This window comes from Schistocerca piceifrons, chromosome 2, assembly GCF_021461385.2.
Source record: "Schistocerca piceifrons isolate TAMUIC-IGC-003096 chromosome 2, iqSchPice1.1, whole genome shotgun sequence".
Lineage (NCBI taxonomy): Eukaryota > Metazoa > Arthropoda > Insecta > Orthoptera > Acrididae > Schistocerca > Schistocerca piceifrons.
This window is the reverse complement of record NC_060139.1, coordinates 596196522-596218519: the sequence shown is the minus strand read 5'-3', so window position 1 is coordinate 596218519 and position 21998 is coordinate 596196522. Positions and strand designations below refer to the sequence as shown.

Genomic DNA, 21998 nt, shown 5'->3' with positions numbered 1-21998 from the left:
TGGTTAAGACTCATGAAAAATAAAGTGAGATCAACCACAAAATAAGTAAGTTCAAATTCATCTATAGCAGTCCATTTGCAATTGTAAAATCTCCCTATACAAATACATGCTACTTAGCATTTCCTATAACAAGGAAAAAATTGAATATTACAGATAAAAGAAAATATGAACGAAGAATCAATAGTTTTGCTTCTGTCATAATGATGCATTTTAAATATAAACTTTTTGATCAGTTAGTAGTATTAGATTGCCCACTACCAGTGTAATGTTTATTTTATGTTTATTGGAGAAACAGTTGATTATATGAAGCTATATATTAATAATGTGAGTGTGTCCCTGCAACTGGTGAGCCAAAGGCTGTTAACAATTAGTTGCAGCACAAGTTTACCCTTAAAAAGAGTGGTAGCACAGAGCTCAGATTCTCACAGATATTCAGTCAATAAGGGAAGGTGAAAGTTGTGATGGACAATACACAGCATCTTAGATTAGATTAGATTAGATTAATACTTGTTCCATAGATGATGAATGTGACACTTCGTAGTGACGAGGAACGTGTCAGGTTAATAAAAGATGTCTGCACAAGATATTACATTACACAAAAATTGCACATGACACTAATATTTAAGTTTTTTCCCTTAATTTATATCTAAAAATTCAGCCAATGAGTAGAAGGAGTTGTCATCCAGAAATTCTTTTAATTTATTTTTAAATGTTAGTTGGCTATCTGTCAGGCTTTTGATGCTGTTTGGTAGGTGACCAAAGACTTTTATGGCAGCATAATTTACCCCTTTCTGTGCCAAAGTCAGATTTAACCCTGCATAGTGAAGATCATCCTTTCTCCTGGTGTTATAGCTATGCACACTGCCATTACTTTTGAACTGGGTTGGATTATTAACAACAAATTTCATAAGTGAATATACATACTGTGAGGATCCCTAGATCCTTAACTAGATGTCTGCAGGATGACCGTGGGTGGGCTGCAGCAATTATTCTGATTACACATTTTTGAGCAATGAATACTTTTCTACTCAACGATGAATTACCCCAGAATATGATGCCATATGAAAGCAGAGAATGAAAGTAGGCATAGTAAGCTAATTTACTGAGATTCTTATCACCAAAATTTGCAATAACCCTAATAGCATATGTAGCTGAACTCAGATGTTTCAGCAGACCATCAATGTGTTGCTTCCAGTTTAACCTCTCATCAATTTTGAAAATTCTACCTTAGCTACAGACTTGTGTTCAAAGTCTATATTTACTACTGGAGTTGTGCCATTTACTGTACGGAACTGTATATACTGTATTTTATCAAAATTTAAAGAGAGTCCGTTTGCTGAGAACCACTTAATAATTTTGTGAAAAACATCATTTACAATTACATCACTTAGTTCTTGGTTTTTGGATGTTATTACTATACTTGTATCAGCAGCAAAAAGAACTAACTTTGCATCTTCATCAATGAGGAATGGTAAGTCATTAATGTATATCAAGAGCAGTAAAGGACCTAAGACCGAACCCTGTGGGACCCCATACCTGATTAGCCCCCCAGTTTGAGGAATCAGCTGTTATTTTAACATTACATGAACCACTTATTTCAACTTTCTGCATTCTTCCAGTTAAGTATGAATTAAACCATTTGTGCGCTACCCCACTCAAACCATAATAATTTAGCTTATCTCAAAGAATTCCATGATTTACGCAATCAAAGGCCTTTGAGAGATCACAAAAAATACCAATGGGTGATGTCCAGTTATTCAGAGCATTTAATATTTGATCAGTGAAAGCGTATATAGCATTTTCTGTTGAAAAGCCTTTCTGAAAACCAAACTGACATTTTGTTAGTGCTTTATTTTTACAAATATGGGAGGCTACTCTTGAATACATTACTTTCTCAAAAATTTTTGATAGAGCTGTCAGAAGAGACATTGGGCGGTAGTTGTTGACATCCGACGTATCCCCCTTTTTATGCAATGGTTTTACAATGGCATATTTCAGTCTATCGGGGAAAACACCCTGCTCCAAAGAGCTATTACAAACGTGGCTGAGAATCCTACTTATCTTTGGGGAACAAGCTTTAAGTCCTTGCTGGGAATGCCATCAATTCCGTAAGAGCTTTTACTTTTCAGTGAGTTTATTATTTTACTGATTTCAGAGGGAGAGGTTGGTGGAATTACAGTTGTTTCAAACTGCACAGGTATGGCCTCTTCTATTAGTAGCCTTGCATCTTCTAGTGAAGATCTAGATCCTATTTTCTCCACAACATTTAAAAAATGATTATTGAAAATATTTTCAATTTCTAATTGTTTGTTAATACACTTGTCATTCAGTCTTATGGCACTAAAGTCTTCCTGTGCTCTTGGTTGCCCTGTTTCCCTTTCAATAATATTCCAAATTGCTTTAATTTTATTATCAGAGTTACTGATCTCAGACATGATACACATGCTTCTGGACTTTTTAATAACTTTTCTTAGTACCGCACAATAGTTTTTATAATATTGAACAATTTCGGGGTCAGTACTCCCTCTTGCTGTTAGATACAGTTCTCTTTTTCGGTTGCAAGATATTCTTATTCCTTTAGTTAGCCAAGGTTTTATATATGATTTCTTGGAATTATGTTTAACTATTTTCTTGGGAAAACAATTTTCAAACACCCTTAAAAATGTATCGTGAAATAAGTTATATTTCGAGTTTGCATCGGGTTCCTTATACACTTCATCCCCGTCTAGCTGCTGTAGGCTTTCCCTAAAGTTTGCAATATTTATATTGTTAATTGAACGCACTGCTTTGAAAGTCTGATTTGATATACTGCATGGAGCTATGTCATGTACTGTAACTAGCTGAGCACCATGATCTGAAAGACCATTCTCAACAGGATAAGCATTTATGTCCTTAAACTTATCTTGGTCTATAAAAAAGTTATCTATCAGTGTACTGCTGTTCTTTGTTATCCGAGTAGGAAAATCAATGACAGAGCTCAAATTGAAAGAACTGAGTGATACTACAAGGTCATTCTTCCTATTACACTCTTTCAGGGAATCAACATTGAAATCCCCACAAATGATAATTTGCTTCCCCCTGTCAGACAGATAGCACAACAAAGCATCCAAGTTTTCTAGAAATAGCTGGAAATTCCCTGATGGGGACCTATACACTGTTAAAATTATGAAAGTGCCATCATTTAGTTTAAGTTCAGTGGCACATGCTTCCATATGTTGCTCTACACAAAATTTTTTAGTTTCTAAATTTTTACATTGTGGAAGCTTTTGACATATATGGCAACTCCTCCTCTCATCATATTATCTCTACTTACATGTGCAGCTTATTTGTACCCATTGATGCTAACCTTTTGCATATCAGTGACAATGTGATGCTCAGACAGGCATAGTACATCTATTACATTCTGAGTTTCTATATCTTCTAAAGAAAGCAGAAGCTCATCAGTTTTATTCTTCAATCCCCCAATATTTTGATGGAATATACTAACATTATTTTTCACTTTATTTTTGTGAGTATCTTGAACGTTTTTAACATCTTTAGTACTTGCCTGGCTGAGTTTCCCACTGGACACTGATCTTACACTAAAAAAGAGTTTCCACCATGAGATGTAGTTCCTCCCCCCTTTAAATTTCCTGCTATCAGCCCAGCCAGTTTACCCTTCCCTTTCTTGTTGAGGTGTAGGCCATGTCTAGTACAGTCCCACCTACAGAATGAATCAACAGGAATCACAGCAATGTGTGACCCTGCACCAGATCCAAGTAGCCGTTCCAACTCCAAATTAACTCTCCTGAAAGAAGAGCTCAAATGAGGTCAGTCGTGGCGCTCCAGAACCAACACAAACCCAACACTGGTATGACTCGATGTTGATGCAATCTTTGCCAGGTCACACTCTATGCTGTACCCCGGATCTCTGTCAGTACTGTTGCCCGGCCCATCCACAATAACCCCGGTATCTTCCTTAGTAAAGCCTCTACATAGTGAACCTAAATCCTCTGTAACCTGCACCAGTCCAGCACTAGGTTTGAAAAAACTTGTGACCTGGTATTCTGACCCTAATTCATCCTGCAGAAGTTGGCCCACACCCCTTGCATGTGAACTACCTAGCAACAAGACTTCCTTTCTCTTTGCAGACTTCCCTACATTCTTATTCAATTTGCTGCTGAAAATTTGTTGAGCCCTGTCTACATCTACTTCTGTGAGAGGCTCATCAGTTTCTGACTGAGGCAACAGGTCAAACCTATTTTGTACATTAATAATAAAGCCGTCAAAAGAATTTCTTGGCCTGTTCCTTATGCCTGTTGCCACTTCCCACCCCTGTTTACCCTCCCCCCTTAACCTGCCCAGTTCTCGCCTAGCCTCATCTAACTCAGCCTGAAGGGCAGCAATTTTCCCCTCCTGTTCCACAACCTTTCTATCTCTGCTGCATAGCCTACAGAACCACTGATGAGTCTCGCTCATTTTCCCAATTCCCACGCCGCTACAATCACCCCAATGAAAAAAGTTACTACATCCATCACACCAGACCCCGGAGCTAATGATTCTTTTTTATTTTATTTTTTATTTATAAACCAGCAGGCTTAAGTGCAGAAAAGAAGAAAGAGGAGGAGAAGGAGGAGGAGGAAGAGGAAGAGGAAGAGGAAGAGGAGGAGGAGGAGGAGAAGGAAGAGGAGGAGGAGGAGGAGAAGGAAAATATGTACAAGACAACAGGAATAGTACAAAAATAAGAACACTAAGCAGACAAAACTGTATTTGCATGCTGCTGCACAAGTGACCATAAAATTCTTCCTCCAATTTTTCTCCACAAAATGCTGATAAAATTCAACAACATACAGTCCTGTGTATTACTGTTCCTTAATTCCGAATTACTTTTTATGAACCTTAAAATCTCCGTAAAATCACTGTACAGCTAGGTTACTAAAATAAAAATGAAAACATTTTAACTTTTTTCATGTTGACACATGGACCCACCCACTTTGTGCAAGGTAGTCTACTATCACCTAAGTGCAATCAGTTTCACCAGAATAATAGGTACCATTATGCCACATCTGATAATGTAATTACTGACCATTACATGTGAGTTCTTACAGGCTCATTCATTGTGGGGATAGGATAAAAATAGCGAACAGTGCTCACAACATATTGAATAAAGAATGAAAAAAATATAAGGTATAAAAAATTAATCTTTATTATATTTATTACACATTTTATGAATTCAAACAGTCTTTGCATTAAGTTGTCAGATGTTAGTTGGCAATAATGAACAAATTATACTTAATATCAAATTGTGATACTTGAAGGCAGGATTGGGTCATCAAGAGGGGCAAAAGAGAATGAAAATTATGCTAGCTTGGGGAAGAAATCCATTGTCAATTTTTTTGTGTTTGCCTCTTGACGACTCAATGCATGTGCTGTTTGGTGAGTATTTGTGATAGCTGAAACATATTTACAAGAAATTACGTAGCTCATTCATATAAATAATTATAAAAACTGTGCATTTCTCCATCACAATACCTTATTTTTAGTGTGAAAATAGTCATTACTGTTAGGTATAAAGTAATTTTAACTCATGAAGACAACAAATAAACAGAATATATAAGAATGGAAAATAAATCTCTATGTTTGCATATAATGTTAAAATAATGGCAGAGGAAGGGTGAATGATATTAATAAATACATCACAGTTTTGCCAATAACTAAAATGACAACAAAAATTAACAATATTTCACATATATTCAGCTTTTTCTTATACTCATTATTTTCATTTTGTATGTTTTCTTGAACAATTTATCTATGGCATTACAGTGTGCCAGAAATCCATTCTTTCCTTGTTCAATCCAGTCCCAGTATAAAGAGGTGAAACAAACTCTAAATAATTTGTGTTGTTTGTTTCATACTGATTCCAGTCTTCTGTAAGTAGTTCATCAATAACTGGAGTTGGATCACTGCAAAAAGAAAATAATAAGAGTAAAAAAAATTAAAAATTTAGTTTTAAGTTTCAAAAGTTGAATCATTGCTTTGATTCTGTTTTGATGAAGTGTTTAGTGACTCACCCGTATTTCACAAAATTGGCCCACATATGAAGCAATTGCAGTCCAACTTTGTATCCAGCAGAATCTGGTTCAAGATTAACATAGTTTTTTGCATATCTTGTATCATCTCCATGGCAAGCTCCTACGAGAATGTACAGCATTTATTGTTACAATTATATATTAGGAAGAAGTATCATAAGATATGGACACAAGCCACTCAACTTCTTTAATATGAGATACATGTACAAAAAAATAAATTTATATAGGTTTGGTGCTTCCAAGGACAATTTACCTGGAAAATCAGGGTATACATTGAGTGGTCCGTTGAATGAGAACTGATAATAGTACACAGGTTCCGGAGAATTTCTACTCATGTTACGTATAACAGTATCTACTCCTTCCGTAAAACTAAGATCTGATGCCAACTGTAAACAAAGGAAAAATTTTAGTATTATTAACAAAATGCTGCAGACAAAACTGAACACTGGAAACAAAATAAACAATATCATGATAAGTGCAAAATCCTGTCTAACAAGAGAATTCAAAATTATGATGTGATGTTATTTGCATTAATTCATTCATACATTCACACACCATGTTTCATAAGTTCCATCATCTTGGAGAACTTTACAGGGTGTGGAATGAGCTGGCTTACACATTAAGAGATAGAAGAGGCCTCTGCAGACTATTCGTGTAAGTTACATCAATAATCACTTATGATCAGTGTTAATCTACTCTCACTGATAATTATCAAAATAACTTCCATAGAACTATAACAGCAGTCATATTCCACACAGAATGTGCAGCTGAGTTGGGACTGCTTTTAAAAATAATATCCAACAGGTCTCTCAAATAAAAAATTGCCTTATGGTTGGAAGAAAGCATGGGCCACACCCTTCCACAAGAAGAGTAGCAGAATTGGTATACAAAACTACTTTTCATTGTAACTGAGAGCCATCTGTTACAAAATCTTAGAATGTTTTCTGAGCTAAAAAGTAATGAGATATCTTAAAAAGAATAGTCTTCTCCACGCCAGCCACCAAGGATTCCATAGACACCAGTCATGTAAAACACAACCCTCTCTTTCTCATATGACATCGTGAAGTTCATGACTCAGAGCACTCAGATGGACAAAGCTTTTCTTGAGTTTCAACGGGCATTTGATCCAGAGCCACACTGATGCTTATTAATGAAAATCATCAACATATGTTGTTGAAACTTTATACATGATTAAATTTGGGTCCCATGCAGTTCAGTTTATGTATGCATTATGTGACAGTCGGTGTTAAAAGTAACCTCTCACTTTCTAGAGCTCATTCAGTTATCTGTAGGGAAGTGCTTTCTGTAAAGAGTTGTGCTAATTATAGTCAATTTTTTTTTGACATTAACTTGCATTGCTCAAGACGACTTTGCCATGGCACAAAATTCTATTGCTTTATGCAATATATAATAATTTAAATTGTAGTCCAACTTTTATTTCTCGAAAACAAAAGAAATAATTTTGATTCAATTTCTGAAAATCCTTTATTTAATACAATTAAATATTACAGACTCTAACCAATGCAGAGGTAAAACTAGGTTTACCCAGAATGAAGAAACTGACTTCAATGGGCTGCAAAAGAACAAGCTCATTAATTCCCATTATTGAATGTCCAGTTGAGATATGTGAGATTAGCTTCAAATAAATACATCAGAACCTGCCTTTAACAACATTCAAAGGACCTTGAAAATTATTTTGCTATAACTGAGATTTTTATTTTCAGTCTGTTGTTGTGGCAAATGGAAAACAACAAATTTATTTAGACTTGTTTCATTTTACATACAGAATTAACATTTAAGCTTACATAAATACAGTTCATCCAGCAGTATGTTGAGTTCTCACAAGATTTATTTACTTAGGAGTTGTGATGAAGCAAGCTGGGATAATTTTACTTCCCTTGTTGTTTTGCCATCTGCCTACTTAAATTCGTTAAAGTAGGTGAACCACTACAGAGGGAATTAATCAGTCATTTTACTCTGCTGTCTATTTGCCCAATACACACTTTCTAAATGATGTTCTATGTTCATTATTTCATTTGCAATTTCACTGCTTCATCCCCCAGCTTCATAAAACATGTTCATAATTCTAATGGTTTCTAAGGCATCATTCACAGTAGGGATAAGCACTTTCTTTCTTTCTTTTTCCTCTTCTTCTTCGTCTCCATCGCCAACTTCACCAACTTCATGTTCACTGTTGCCCTGATTCTACACATCGCTTGCTATTTCGTCTTCAGTTTGCACTTTGCTTGTAGCAAGACCATCATCTACTGTTGCATATATTTCATAGTCACTCTGATTGAGATATCACAGTTGATTCCTGGCAGCAATGCAGATAGTGGCAGATCATCAGTGTCATTGAATGTGTCTTCAGTTAAAGGTGGCATTTATTCCTTCAGTTGCGATTCCTGTATGACGGAAACAGTTCTTGAATGTTTTGGGCTGTGGCCCAGCTCCAAGCTTTGGTAATGCATCTCATCACATCCATCAGTGTAATAGAACAATCCTGCTTTTTCTAAATGTATTGTGTCATTTTCAGTAATATAAACTTATGATAGTGGCATTTCAGACCTCTAATTACTCATTCATCCAGGAGTTACAATAAACTTGTTGTACTAGCAGGAAGCAAAACAAGTTTAATATTTACCAGATGAAAGAGTGCGGGATGCTGGACAGTTGTCATCAAGAACCAGTATCTTCATTTTCTGACTTCTAAGCTCCCAGACCCAACACCTTATCTCAACTTTGAAGAGTTCAGAGGTCATCCATGACTTTTTATTAGCATTGTAGTGCACTAGGAGATTTTTTAGATGTTTAAAACACAAAGGACTTTTCAATTTACCTATCATGAGCAATTTTTTCTTCTCAGTTCCATCTATGTTAGCACAAACCAGAACTGTTATTAGTGTTATTAGTTTTAGATAACTTACCACAAACACATTTTTTACCCTTGAATTTCAAGAGCTTAGTCAAGTGTCAGTTTCAAGAACATGCCAGTCTCATCTGTGTTAAATATGTCATAGTCTGCATATCCTTCACAAAATATAGGCCACATGGTAGTGAGCCATTGTTTGATTGTTTCAGTATTCACACTGTTGGCTTCACCACTCACTTTGCCAAAAGTAATACTGTGATGTTGCTTGAATCTGTCAATACAGCCACTGTTCCACACAAATTCCTCATCTTTTAATTTACTGGCAATTTTTTTTTGTTTTCACCACAAGGAGAGGCCCACTAATGGGTACATTGATGCTTCTGTGTTGCTTAAACCACTCAAGTAGCATTTCATACATTTCGCTTCATTCAGCTTTTCATAACCACTTAATTATAGATCCGTTTTGTTCAAACACATTAACAATTTTATCCTTGTTCTTCCAGATCATTTGGACTACGGAATTTATGAGGCCAAATTGATGACACACGTCAAACTGTTTAGCTCCATTCTAGATTTCTTGAATCGCTTTTACTTTTTCTTCTACTGTTAAAACTTTTACTAGTAATCCCGTTCTAAATGCCCACACACTTCATAACAAATTGTCATGGGAAGTGGCATCACTTACACTGTTCATTAGTTCTGTGATTGTCACCACTACTGCAGTATGAATGCACTAGGGTAACAATAAGCTTATGAATCTATACTACACCTATTGTTGACAGAAGGGCAGAGAGAAGAATGTGCCAGGTTGGCATGTAACAACAATAGATTTCCTTATACAGTACATTGATTCTCTGAAAGTCTTGTTGCAAAATGAGGCTGAAAATGACACTACATATGATGTGCATGTGTATATATTTTTCACATTAAGCAAGAATGAGAAGTATGTTCCTTATGAGAAATATGGCCGTATCACAGAAATCAGGATGTTATAGCCAAGTTGTCATTGTAACCAATTTCATTATAAGAAAGTTCAATTGTATTAACTTGCAAAGCTGATAAAACAAATTTTGACAATTTTAAAAGATTTTACTATGAAATGTATACAAGACCAAAACTGCCATGAGATATATTGTCATTTGTCAACTGCTGAGAATATTTGAAGTTTATAATGCCAGTCATTGTATCAGAAATTAATGAATGAAATTGTAAAAGATATTAAACAAATTTAAAAAAGGACTGATATGATGAAGCAGTCCACAGTGACAGCAGATATACCATCTATACAATTCCTGTCTACTGAGGTGGGCTCTGTTACAGTTTACATATTTTAACATTATGAATAGTTCATGGGTGAATGGCCAGATGTTGGTGTTCAATTGGCACAATATTTCAGCAAGCAACCACACTGCCATCATCATAAGCACACTTGATGTTGGGAATGTGGTTGCTTTCTGAAATACTGAACATGTTGGAACCTGACACTGAGCTGTTCATTTATGAGCTATTTCATCACAAATTACGTCAGGAGAAGTTGAAGAGTCATGCTCCGATGTTACTCAATACCAAAATTTCCTTAACTGTGACTTTTCTGTGGCCAGATGGTCAGCTTTGAAAAGTCATTTATCTAGTCATAAAATTAATTTCTTGTTTTAGTGTCATTGTCCTCGGAAATTCATGTATAGCATCAGTCAGCAGCATTTGCTACATTTTGCTAGTCTATAAAAATCATGTACACATCTGCATATGCAATGAAGCCACACACCAAATTCATGGTTATATTTCATGTTAACAGAAGAATGTGTAAGGAAGCAATGTTTATATGTCACACCATATCAACAGTGGTGTGGTAGCTGCACTGTCAGTACCTGTTACTCTATTTCCTTGGATGAGATGGAAATCAGCATGTACTCTTTAGGAATGGTAATAAATAGACTGCTTAATTTATAATGAAGTTCTCTATTAGATATTACACTGAAGAACCAAAGAAACTGGTACACCTGCTTAATATAGCGTAGGGCACCTGTAAGTACAAAGAAGTGGCACAACATGATGTGGCAAGGACTCAACTAATGCCTGAAGTAGTGCAGGAGGAAATTGACACCATGAATACTGCAGGCCTGTCCATAAATCCCTATGAATACAAGGGGGTGGAGATCTCTTCTGAACAGCGTGTTGCAAGGTATCCCAGATATGCTCAATAATGTTCATGTCTGGGGAGTTTGGTGGTCAGTGGAAGTGTGTAAACTCAGAGGAGTGTTCTTGGAGCCACTCTGTAGCAATTCTGGACATGTTGGGTGTTGCCTTGTCCTGCTGAAACTACCTAAGTCCATTAGAATGCACAATGGACATGAATGGATGAGGGTGATCAGAGAGGACACTTCCATACATGTCACCTGTCAGAGTCATATCTAGACATATCAGGGGTCCAATATCACTCCAACTGCACATGCCAGACTCCATTATAGAGCCTCTACCAGCTTGAACAGTCCTCTGCTGACATGCAGGGTCCAAGGATTCATGAGGTTGTCTCCATAGCCATACACATCCATCCGCTTGATACAATTTGAAATGAGACTCATCCAACTAGGCAACATGTTTCCGGTCAACAGCAGTCCAACGTTTGCGTCAGATGGATCCAGGCAAGGTGTAAAGCCTTGTGTTGCGCCATCATCAAGGGTACATGAGTGGCCCTTTGGCTCTGAAAGCTCATATCATTGATGTTTCATTGAATGGCCCACACACTGAAACTTGTTGATGGTCCAGCATTGAAATCTGCAACCATTTGTGGAAGGGTTACACTTTTGTCACTTTGAATGATTCTCTTCAGTTGTCATTGGTCCTGCTCTTGTAGGATCTTTTCTTGGCTGCAGCGATGACAGAGATTTAATGGTCTCCTGGATTCCTGGTATTCATGGTACACTCATGAAATGGTCATACGGGAAAATTCCCACTTCATCATTACCTCGGAGATGCTGTGTCCCATTGCTTACAAGCCAACTATAGCACCACATTCAAACTCACTTAAATCTTGATGACCTACCATTATACCAGCAGTAACTGATCTAACAACTGCACCAGACACTTGTTGTGTTATATAGGCAATGCTGACAGCAGTGCCGTATTCTGCTTGTTTACGTATCTCTGTATTTGAATAGGCATGCCTATACCAGTTTCTTTGGCATTCCAGTGTCAGTGGTAAATGTTCATTACAATGGATGAGAAGAAAAAAATTATACATGGTTGATGCATGATAGTTTCAGCAGTATGTGTTTTAAGTTACGGGGCTAATTGCATGAAAATTATTCCCTATACAATAGAAATGTACTCTACACATTCTACATTGTTATCACAACATGCCTATTTGTCATGAAAATGAAATTATATAGCTCTTTGAGAAAAAGTACTTTTGTTTTAAAATTCAGTACTCTATTACATAGTAAATTACAGGATACCTTTTATTTATTTTACTGTGCAAACAACTGATTCTAGAAATAAATAACACGATGTATTTCTATGCCACATCAAATTTTAAAGAGTATAGGTTACCTTGGCAGTTGAGTCGTTAAGTTGTAAAGTAATTTCATTGTCACCATAATAAAATTGTCGAATTTCTGCAGAGACTCTTAACTGCTCTTCTCTGCTTGACAGTCGGAGTTCATGAGCAACATAAGCATCAAAGTTGTCATTCAAATTCTTTACATCTTCTTCAGATGCAAACACACCACCTTCTGCAAAATAAAAATTCTGTATAATTAATGTTAATATTAATTAAGTTACTATCCTATAAGAAATATCACTGTCATAAACAACTAATTCTAATGTGCTAGAATATTTGATAGAGCATATTTGTATGGAATTTAACTGCAAAGATCACAAACAAACTCTATAGGATTTCAATATTTAAACATATTACAAAGTCTATAAATAGAAAGCAGCTGCAGTAATTGAAGAGCATTATTTTCTTACCCAAAGGCGATTGCAAGAAAGAATATATCAATGATATGAGCATTTTGAAAGCTGTCTCTTGTATTTACACTACTTAAATGCCACTATTTTGCATACATGTTTATCAATGTGTGATCTTCTAACTTGTAGCTTCATTTATTTGGATACTAGCCCTTTCTCCATGGCTTTGCCCAAGTATGCATTACACACATATACTGAACACACCTCATCCTCCTCCTCCTCCTTCTCCTCCTCCAAACCTCTCTGTGTCCATGTCTTCCTCTCTCTATGTGACCATATCAACCTCCAGCCTCTCTCTGTCTATCTCCTCTTCCCCACTCTCACTGTCTCTTCATCTCTGCCTCCCCCACTCTTTGCCCAGTTCCTCCAGCCCCTCTCTCTGACCGTATCTTCCTCCCCCTGCGGTCCAACCACATCGTTCTCCCGCTCTCTCTTTCCATATCTGCCTCCCCATCTACCTTTTTCTCCTGCCCAGAACCCTCTACACTTTCCACTTACCTTATGCATCAGGCCCATCTCCCCTTCAAGGACAGCTCCAAGCCTGCAATCCACCAACCCCAAACCGTCACCATTTGTGACTTCGGTGGTGTCAAGTGATAGCTTATTGGAGGGTAGGGTGGAGGTTTGTCGTGTTTTTGGATGAAAGCTGATTCTGCCTTGGTGTTAGTATAGCTGTGTGGTTGTTAGAAGGAGGCCAGGTGAGGGCTGTGATCAGTTTGGCTATGTGCTAGACACATTGAACCTATACTTGGAGTATACTTTCCATCCCCCCCCCCCCCCCCGCCCCCCCTCCCCCACTTCATCCCTACCCTCCTCTATCTACTTGGAGTATACTTTCCATTCCCCCCCCCCCCCCCCCCCCACTTCATCCCTACCCTCCTCTATCCATCTCAGCCTGTTCCCAGCCATGCTTATCATCATATGTATCCCGTGAAATATAGTTCAACAATGCAGGCTGATACTTCTACAATAACACACCTGTCATGCAAGACAGACTACACATCATGGGCTTGAAAATAATTTATTTACCCCTCATGTGCAAGCCACCATGGAAAGAAAGTCAAAGCAGACTGATAATACTCCAACACAATGTGCTTGGAGGTGCACATGTCCAGTTCCTGACAACCATTTCTTGCCATTCAAATGCAGGATGTGCTTCAAAGCAGGCTGATTTGGCATGCTGATACTGTTCCTACACAACATGCCTGTTTTGAAGGGCAGCATGTATGCCAGGGGTTGGAGAAAACACGTTTTCCCCTGTATATACACGCATCTGTTGGAGCTAAGAGGTAATAAACCCCACAGTGCTGACACTCATGAGGCCTGCTGTTTCTGTGCCAAATTTGACTCAAATTGCTCTTTAGGTTTCACACCTACATTCTGATTTATATATATAACAGACCGATTCTACATACAATTACAGAAAAAAATCACAACACAAATAAATAATTAATGTAGAGCAATGAAATTTTCAGAATACATTTGTCTAGGTAATATATTTAAGTGACTACATCGCAAGATCACATGTTAATGTATGTGTGAGATAAGCCATTGCAAATGTGCAATGTTGGTGCATCAATAATTGGTGTAACCACCAGAATGTTTAATGCAAGCTTGCAAACATGCAAGAATTGTGTCATACAGGTACTGGAAGTCAATTTGGAGATGGAGTTCCAAACCTGTGGCACTTGGTCAGTCAATACAGGGATGGTTAATGCTGTTTGTGGAAGGTGCTGGACTTGTCATTTGATAAGGTCCCATATGTGCTCAATTGGAGACAGGTCTGGTGATCAAGAAGGCCAAGGCAACATGTCGAGATTCTGTAGAGTATATTGGATCACAACAGTGGTATGGGGTATGGAAAACATCCCCTGGAATGCTGTTCGTGAATGGCAGCACAACAGGTCAAATCACCAGACAGACATACAAATGTACAGTCAAGCTGCACAGGACAACCATGATAGTTCTCCTTCTGTTGTATGAAATTACACCATGGCTGATAACTCCAAGTATAGGTTCAATGTGTCTAGCACATAGCCAAACTGATCACAGCCCTCACCTGGCCTCCTTCTAACAACCACACAGCTATACTAACACCAAGGCAGAATCAGCTTTCATCCAAAAACACGACAAACCTCCACCCTACCCTCCAATAAGCTATCACTTGACACCACTGAAGTCACAAATGGTGACGGTTTGGGGTTGGTGGATTGCAGGCTTGGAGCTGTCCTTGAAGTAACCAATTTGCAAAAGTTCATTGTGGCACTGTGGTGCCAGCTGCTGCTCAAATTGCTGCTGCAGATGAAGTACAATATGCCAGAGCCATATGCTGAACACAATGTTCTTCCAACTTGGTAGTGTCCTATTGCCATCTGAAACCTAGTCTTCTTGTGACCATATATTCTCGTGACCCCTGCTGCCAACATGTGCAATGGTCACATTCCTCCCAAGTCTTTCTGCAATATTCCAGAAGAAACATCCAGCTTCTCATAGCCTATTACTCAACCTCGTTTAAACTCTGTGAGGTGCTGATAATGGCATCTTTGTCATCTCAAAGGCATTTTTGACTAACAACATCTCACCAGATTCAATCTCAAAGGTAACTAATGCTCATGACCATTACACCATATATTTAAAGCAAATCTGATTTGCATCCTCATAGTGGCACTACTAGTGGCACTCTTATATTAATGGTTGTATTGAATCATATTATTTTTCTTATATATAATCTATATGTAAACTAAATGAGATATAAACCAGACACACTGCCAAAAGTAAATTAACAAGTTGTTTTATGGCAAGGATAATGTTTTGATACATCATTAAATATCTGTATGAAATGAAGTAAGAAATATGCTCTTCAGTGTATTAATTCATGTATCTTCACCCTTTTGTTTCAGGAAGTGGTAGTGCATGGATGTATGCTCGGATCCATTGCACCAACATTGTTAAAAATGTGTATTTTAACCACTCATTAAAAGTATCAGAAAAAGTTATTAGAAAAGGAATATTTATTCATATGGTTATAAGTTCAACTCCTATCTGTTCATCATTTCACTCACTGCCAAGATCCTGCATCAAGAGGTTCCGGGCAGACAAGAATAATTAGCGCCGTATATGGAGGAGTGTTCTTGCATTGACATTGTCTCACTCAAGACTTAATACATTGGAATTAATGTGAAGGTAATGACTAAGACTTGATAGGCACTTGGTTTACTTATACTAAAAATATTGTACTTTGTGTGTTTAAGAACTTCTAGACAGTTCAAAAATTTCAATGGTTTCAGTGATTATTTGGTAATGCACACTACTGAAAGCAGCAGTACATAATGCAAATTATGTTAATTGACCTTGAATGTAATGATATTCCAGGTCTGTTGATAATGGTATCAGTTAATGTTCACCCAAAATTGTGCACAGATTCATAAAATATCTTCAAAATTTTCTCAACTATTCTTTCCAATCAATTTTTCCAATTATTCAAGCAATTATTAATCCATTTCCATTCCACATCCCTATTCATGGTGGCCTATTCCGTGCCAAGTGGTCTAATATCGAGAAATGTTCCCACATGACCATTATGGATTTTGATGAAATTTTGTATGATCATTCACACATGTTCTCAATGAACACTGATAAAGCTTCAGTTTCAGAAATTCAATACTTTTGGAGATACAGTCACTTGTTTAAGACCATAGCAAAGCTTTCTATAGTGTGTCCTTGAATTTTCAGCAACTTTGAGATATCTCTGTAAGTATTTGCATGAAAGAAACAAAACTTGGCCGTCTTATTCAACGTTTAGAGCTCTTTAAAGTAAAATATTAAGTAAAGGATTTCTGAGCAATTTTCATATAGATAATTTGAGGCAAAGTTGGGCGAAAAAATTACTGTTTTAAAAAAAATGCGAACTTTCGTTTTTTATATCTCCAAAAGTAATTGTGGGATGTACATGAAACTTTGCACACCATCACTCACCAACACAAGGTCTTAGAACATAAAATTTCATTCTCATATTGCTTTCCATTATTTCACAAATCTAGGGTAAAGTTGACGATTTTTCAAAAAGTGCTAAAAATGGGTATTTTTAGTCAAATTTCTCAAAAAATGTATTCTCCAAACTCTTCTAAACTATGGTCATTAAAAAGAGCATATTCTAAACTATCTATAAAAGTGGATTTGGTTTTGCAATGCAAGCATATAAGGCCCTAAAAAGTAGCATCATCAAAGAGGTGCACTGTAAGTTTGAACACATTTTCCTGGCACTCAAATTATACCTGAAACCTTTCATTATGACTAATAAATGTTTATTAGTGCCTTGAATAATTGAAATAAAAAGATCTGGTAAATAGGCAATGAGACTGTCAGAAAAACTTGAAAACTATGAGAAGTAGCCCTTCTGCTTTTATCATAAGTGTTCATCTGCATAAAACTCTTCTCATTTGAGAAAAAAAAGAGAGATCATACAGAATTCAATGAATAACAGCTTCATATTTTTTGTACTTCTCAGAATTGTAAATATTTAGAAGTGGAAAATGAAGACCTAATTTTTGGATTCAATTGTATAAAACATTTTTCCAATAAAGAATCGGTTTGCTTGAATCATGCATCAAGTGATGTAAATTTTCCAATCAATATTGCAGAGATTTTAATACCTAGGTGTTGTAACCTGTGAATTTTTGTCTTAAAGTTATTAGGGAAACATGTGAAATTGGTTGGTTAAACATCTAAGAGTTTTAATTTTGTATTTAATCACACTTAAATGTAGCCTACTACCTTGGTCAATAAGTAACCACTAGTTTCACAGAGAAAATGCAAAAGATTCACTGTTTATAGAAAATATAATGGCAACAATTACTTTAACAATCAGATTGTTTCATTATTGTGAGCCTTGTTTGAACAATCTGTATTTCAGTGGTGTGTTTGCAGCATAGTGAGTGGGTTCTCTTGACTGAGTGTGGCTTGTTAAGTGATTCGTAAGATCATAAAAGTTTGTAATTTAATTTACAAAAAATTGTTTTGATTGTGTCTTTTATAGCATATATCTCTTATTAGATTTTTTCCATTGGTATTATACATTGTGTATAATTTCATTCAGTAGCAATTTGTCTGAAATTTAAGCAGATTATAATTTGCACTTAGAGGTCAAATACATTATTTAGTTACCGATTAGAGAAGGATGCAGAAGGGAACAGCATACCTTCCTGCTCAATTGGGCAAGGAGATAGTGGAACAAAGTGTCATGTCACTTTCTTTGCCAAAAAAGCTGCTTTAGAATGGTTTGCGGATTTTAGTGATGAGGAAAAAGAGTTGTTGGTCCGATGTTCTGAAGCAAAGCTGGACAATACCTCTCAAGTTTGCCTACACCATGAAGCCCTGTTATTGGCACAATATGAGAGGTTACAAAAAAATGCTTCAATCCCTTTGGGAAGGTGAATCATAATGTTAAGGCAGGAATTCACACTCTTGATACTGAAACAGCTAATAAGGCTTCTGATATGTTGAAGAAGCAGCTTCTTAATAACATAAAGCCAGGTCAGAAAATTTATCCGGCTTGCAGGACTACCTTAAATAAACACTTGGACGAAGCTTTATCAGCCTCATCATCACATTCTGAAGAGGACTTTACACCAAAAGAAGAATTAAATAGTAGCTTATTGTCTATCGGTATTTCACCCGTGAAGAGAACAGTAAGCTACAGAGATAAGCCCCAACATGTGAAGAAGAAAATTCAAAAGGCTCAAAATGTGGTTTAAAAACAGAATTGTAAATGCAATGGGAGTAAACCGACAAACTGAAGATGCTAGTGAAATTAAGGAATGTGGAAACTGTGCCAAGATGCAGAATACAATTAATAAAGAACAGATGCAAATTTTAACCTTGGCACCTGTAAGTTGTACAGTCAGACAAACAGCAGCTCAGTTCGGCATGTCCGAAAGAATGGTGAAGAATGCTTGGAAGCTTAAAGCAGAGAAGGGCATTCTGGCACTTCCCGAAAATAGGCAAAGCAGGAAATTACCAGCAGAAGTTGCTAGTAGAGTGCGAAATTTTTTTGAAGATGATGAGTGTAGTAGGGCGTGCCCTGAAAAAAAAAAGATAGTATTTCAGTTAGACTTTTAGATAGAAAGACATACATGCAGCAAATATTGTTACTTTGCAATTTACGGGAAATGTATGTTATCTATAAGAATATAAATATTCCAGAAATAGGGTTCTCAAAGTTTTGTGAACTTAGACCCAAATGGTGTGTAACAGTAGGATCAGCTGGAATGCATGCAGTTTGTGTCTGTGCAATTCACCACAATGTTAAGCTTATGCTTAGCGGAGCTGGTATAAGTGAAAATTACAAGTAGATTCTCAGCAAGGCAGTTTGCAGTTTGAACTCTAAACAGCGCATGCTACATCGCTGTGAAAGGTCTCCTGGGCCCAAAGCTATAGCATCTGAAATTGCCAGCTATCTCCTAGATCATGAGCCACAGGAAGTTATTGTGTTTAAGCAATGGATACATACCGATCGGGCCACACTGGACTCGAAGTAAATGGTAGTGGATGAATTTATTGAAGATGTAAAAAATAAAATATGGAGTCTGTCATCCCATCATTACATTGCCGAGCATCAAAGCTTGCATCTTAAAGGCCTTAAATGTCATCTGAAAGACGAAGAGCTTGTTGTCCTGATGGATTTTGCAGAAAATTATTCTTTTATCATTCAGGATGCTGTGCAAGGCTTCCACTGGGACAACAGCCAAGCAACAATTCATCCATTTGTTATCTACTTTCGTCAAAATGAGAAAGTACAATCTTTAAGTTTTTGCATTATCAGTGATTGTTTGCGGCATGACACTATTACAGTTCATGTTTTTATCAAGGAGCTCATCAAATATATAAAAGCATGGTTTGTCCAGATATCCCACATTCATTATTTCAGTGATGGCTCCAAGTGCTCAATATAAAAATTTCAAGAATTTCCAAAATTTGTGCTATCATAAGAGTGATTTTGGAATGACAGTCGAATGGAATTTTTGTTACTAGTCACGGGAAATCACTTAGTGATGGGATTGGAGGTACAACAAAGCAGTTAGCAGCAAGAGCAAGCTTGCAACGGCCACTTAATGGACAAATTCTTACCCCCCCTGGATCTGTTTCACTTCTGCTCTTAAAACATTAATGAAATTAAATTTGTTTTCGTCAGTAAAGATGAAATTGAAAAAAATATTGTGTCACAAGAAGAGAGGTTTAAACTTGGACAAACTGTTGCAGGCACTAGAGAAAATCATCACTTTTTACCTATTGACGAAACAACAATTCAGGTTAGCAGAGTTTCAAATGATTGTTCATCTTTTCTAGCTAAAATGGGTCACATTAATGAAGGAGGTATATTAATGTCTGCTCTCCAACAAGGACAATATATTGCATGCATCTATGAAAACGTGTGGTGGATTGGGAATATCTGTGAGACCTCCACAGAGCAAAGGGATGCGTTAATAAACTTTATGCACCCACATGGTCCAGCAAATTCATTTTATTGGCCACCAGGAAGTGACAAGTGCTGGGTTCCAGAACACCACTTTATTGGAGTTGTTCCAGCTCCATCAGTAAATTCGTCTGGCCAGCAATACACCATTCCTCTTGATATTCATCAGAAAATTAATGTAGCATACCAAAAATTGAAATAGGTTAGAGGAAACAATCTAAGGAACCCAAGAGTGCCTTCTAATTTTACACAGGACACTTAAATAATTTTACTATCGGGCTTGGGAAACTGTGTAAAGAAACCCTTATCAGGCTTGGAATCCTTTGGTAAAGAAACCCACCCATGGCTGTTGTTGCTAAGCTATCGGGCGTGGCCCCTATGGCAATGGGAATGCTGGTTTTCTCAGGTGAAATGAAACTAGCAGTGGTTAAGCCATCATGGACCATAGCAACTCATTTATACGCTTCTTTTCCATCAGTAAGCTGGTGTTGTTCATTAAACAGGCAACTAATAGTTAGATGATTATGCAAATAAATTTTACGATTTACATTCATTCTTAATAATAATTGTGTGTGTGTGTGTGTGTGTGTGTGTGTGTGTGTGAGTGAGAGAGAGAGAGAGAGAGAGAGAGAGAGAGAGAGAGAGAGAGAGAGAGAGAGTGGGGGGGGGGAGGTGACAATTAAGAAATAACATTGTTTTTATTTTTATTCTTTTGCTATTCGGAGTTAAGCTAGGTCCTATTCATCAGGACTTCTTATTTCACTTATCCCAGACATTAATAAACATATATAAGGCAAAATAAAAGATTTCAGATATAATTTGAGTGCCAGAAAAATGTGTTGAAACTTATAGTGCGCCTCTTTGAAGATGCTACTTTTTAGGGCCTTGCATTGCAAAACCAAATCCACTTTTATAGATAGTTTAAAATATGCTCTTTCTAATGACCATAGTTTAGAAGAGTTTGGAGAAAACACTTTTTTGAGAAATTTTACTAAAAATACCCATTTTAGCACTTTTTGAAAAATCGTCAACTTTACCCTAGATTTGTGAAATAATGGAAAGCAATAGGAGAATGAAATTTTATATTCTAAGACCTTGTGTTGGTGAGTGATGGTGTGCAAAGTTTCATGTACATCCCACAATTACTTTTGGAGATATAAAAAACGAAAGTTCGCATTTTTTTTAAAACAGCAATTTTTTTGCCCAACTTTACCTCAAATTATCTATATGAAAATTGCTCAGAAATCCTTTACTTAATATTTTACTTTAAAGAGCTCTAAACGTTGTATAAGATGGCCAAGTTTTGTTTCATTCATGCAAATACTTACAGAGATATCTCATCTTAAAATTGCTGAAAATTCAAGGACGCACTATAGAAAGCTGTGCTATAGTCTTAAACAAGTGACTGTATCTCCGAAAGTATTGAATTTCTGAAACTGAAGCTTCACCAGTGTTCATTGAGAACATGTGTAAATGTTCATACAAAATTTCATCAAAATCCATGAGGGTCATGTGGGAGCCTCTAGACCACTTGGCATGGAATGACCCTGGTGCAAAATTTGAATAGACGTAATATTTCAAATGTAGAGACATGCCTACCAACTTTCATTTATGTCAT

The 21998-nt window shown here is 36.7% G+C and overlaps 1 protein-coding gene across 1 annotated transcript in view; it reads right to left on the bottom strand.

Annotated features, from left to right (window-relative positions):
• Positions 1 to 5204: 5204 nt before the first annotated feature.
• The window catches only part of LOC124775637 (esterase FE4-like), a 164768-nt gene continuing 147974 nt past the window's right edge, over positions 5205 to 21998 (bottom strand). The window contains exons 9-12 of the mRNA XM_047250466.1: positions 12490 to 12671; positions 6322 to 6454; positions 6051 to 6171; positions 5205 to 5942 (exon numbers count right to left, since the gene is read on the bottom strand). Coding sequence (XP_047106422.1) covers positions 5789 to 5942; positions 6051 to 6171; positions 6322 to 6454; positions 12490 to 12671 — 590 coding nt within the window. The 3' untranslated portion in view covers positions 5205 to 5788. The remainder of the gene's footprint in view (positions 5943 to 6050; positions 6172 to 6321; positions 6455 to 12489; positions 12672 to 21998) is intronic.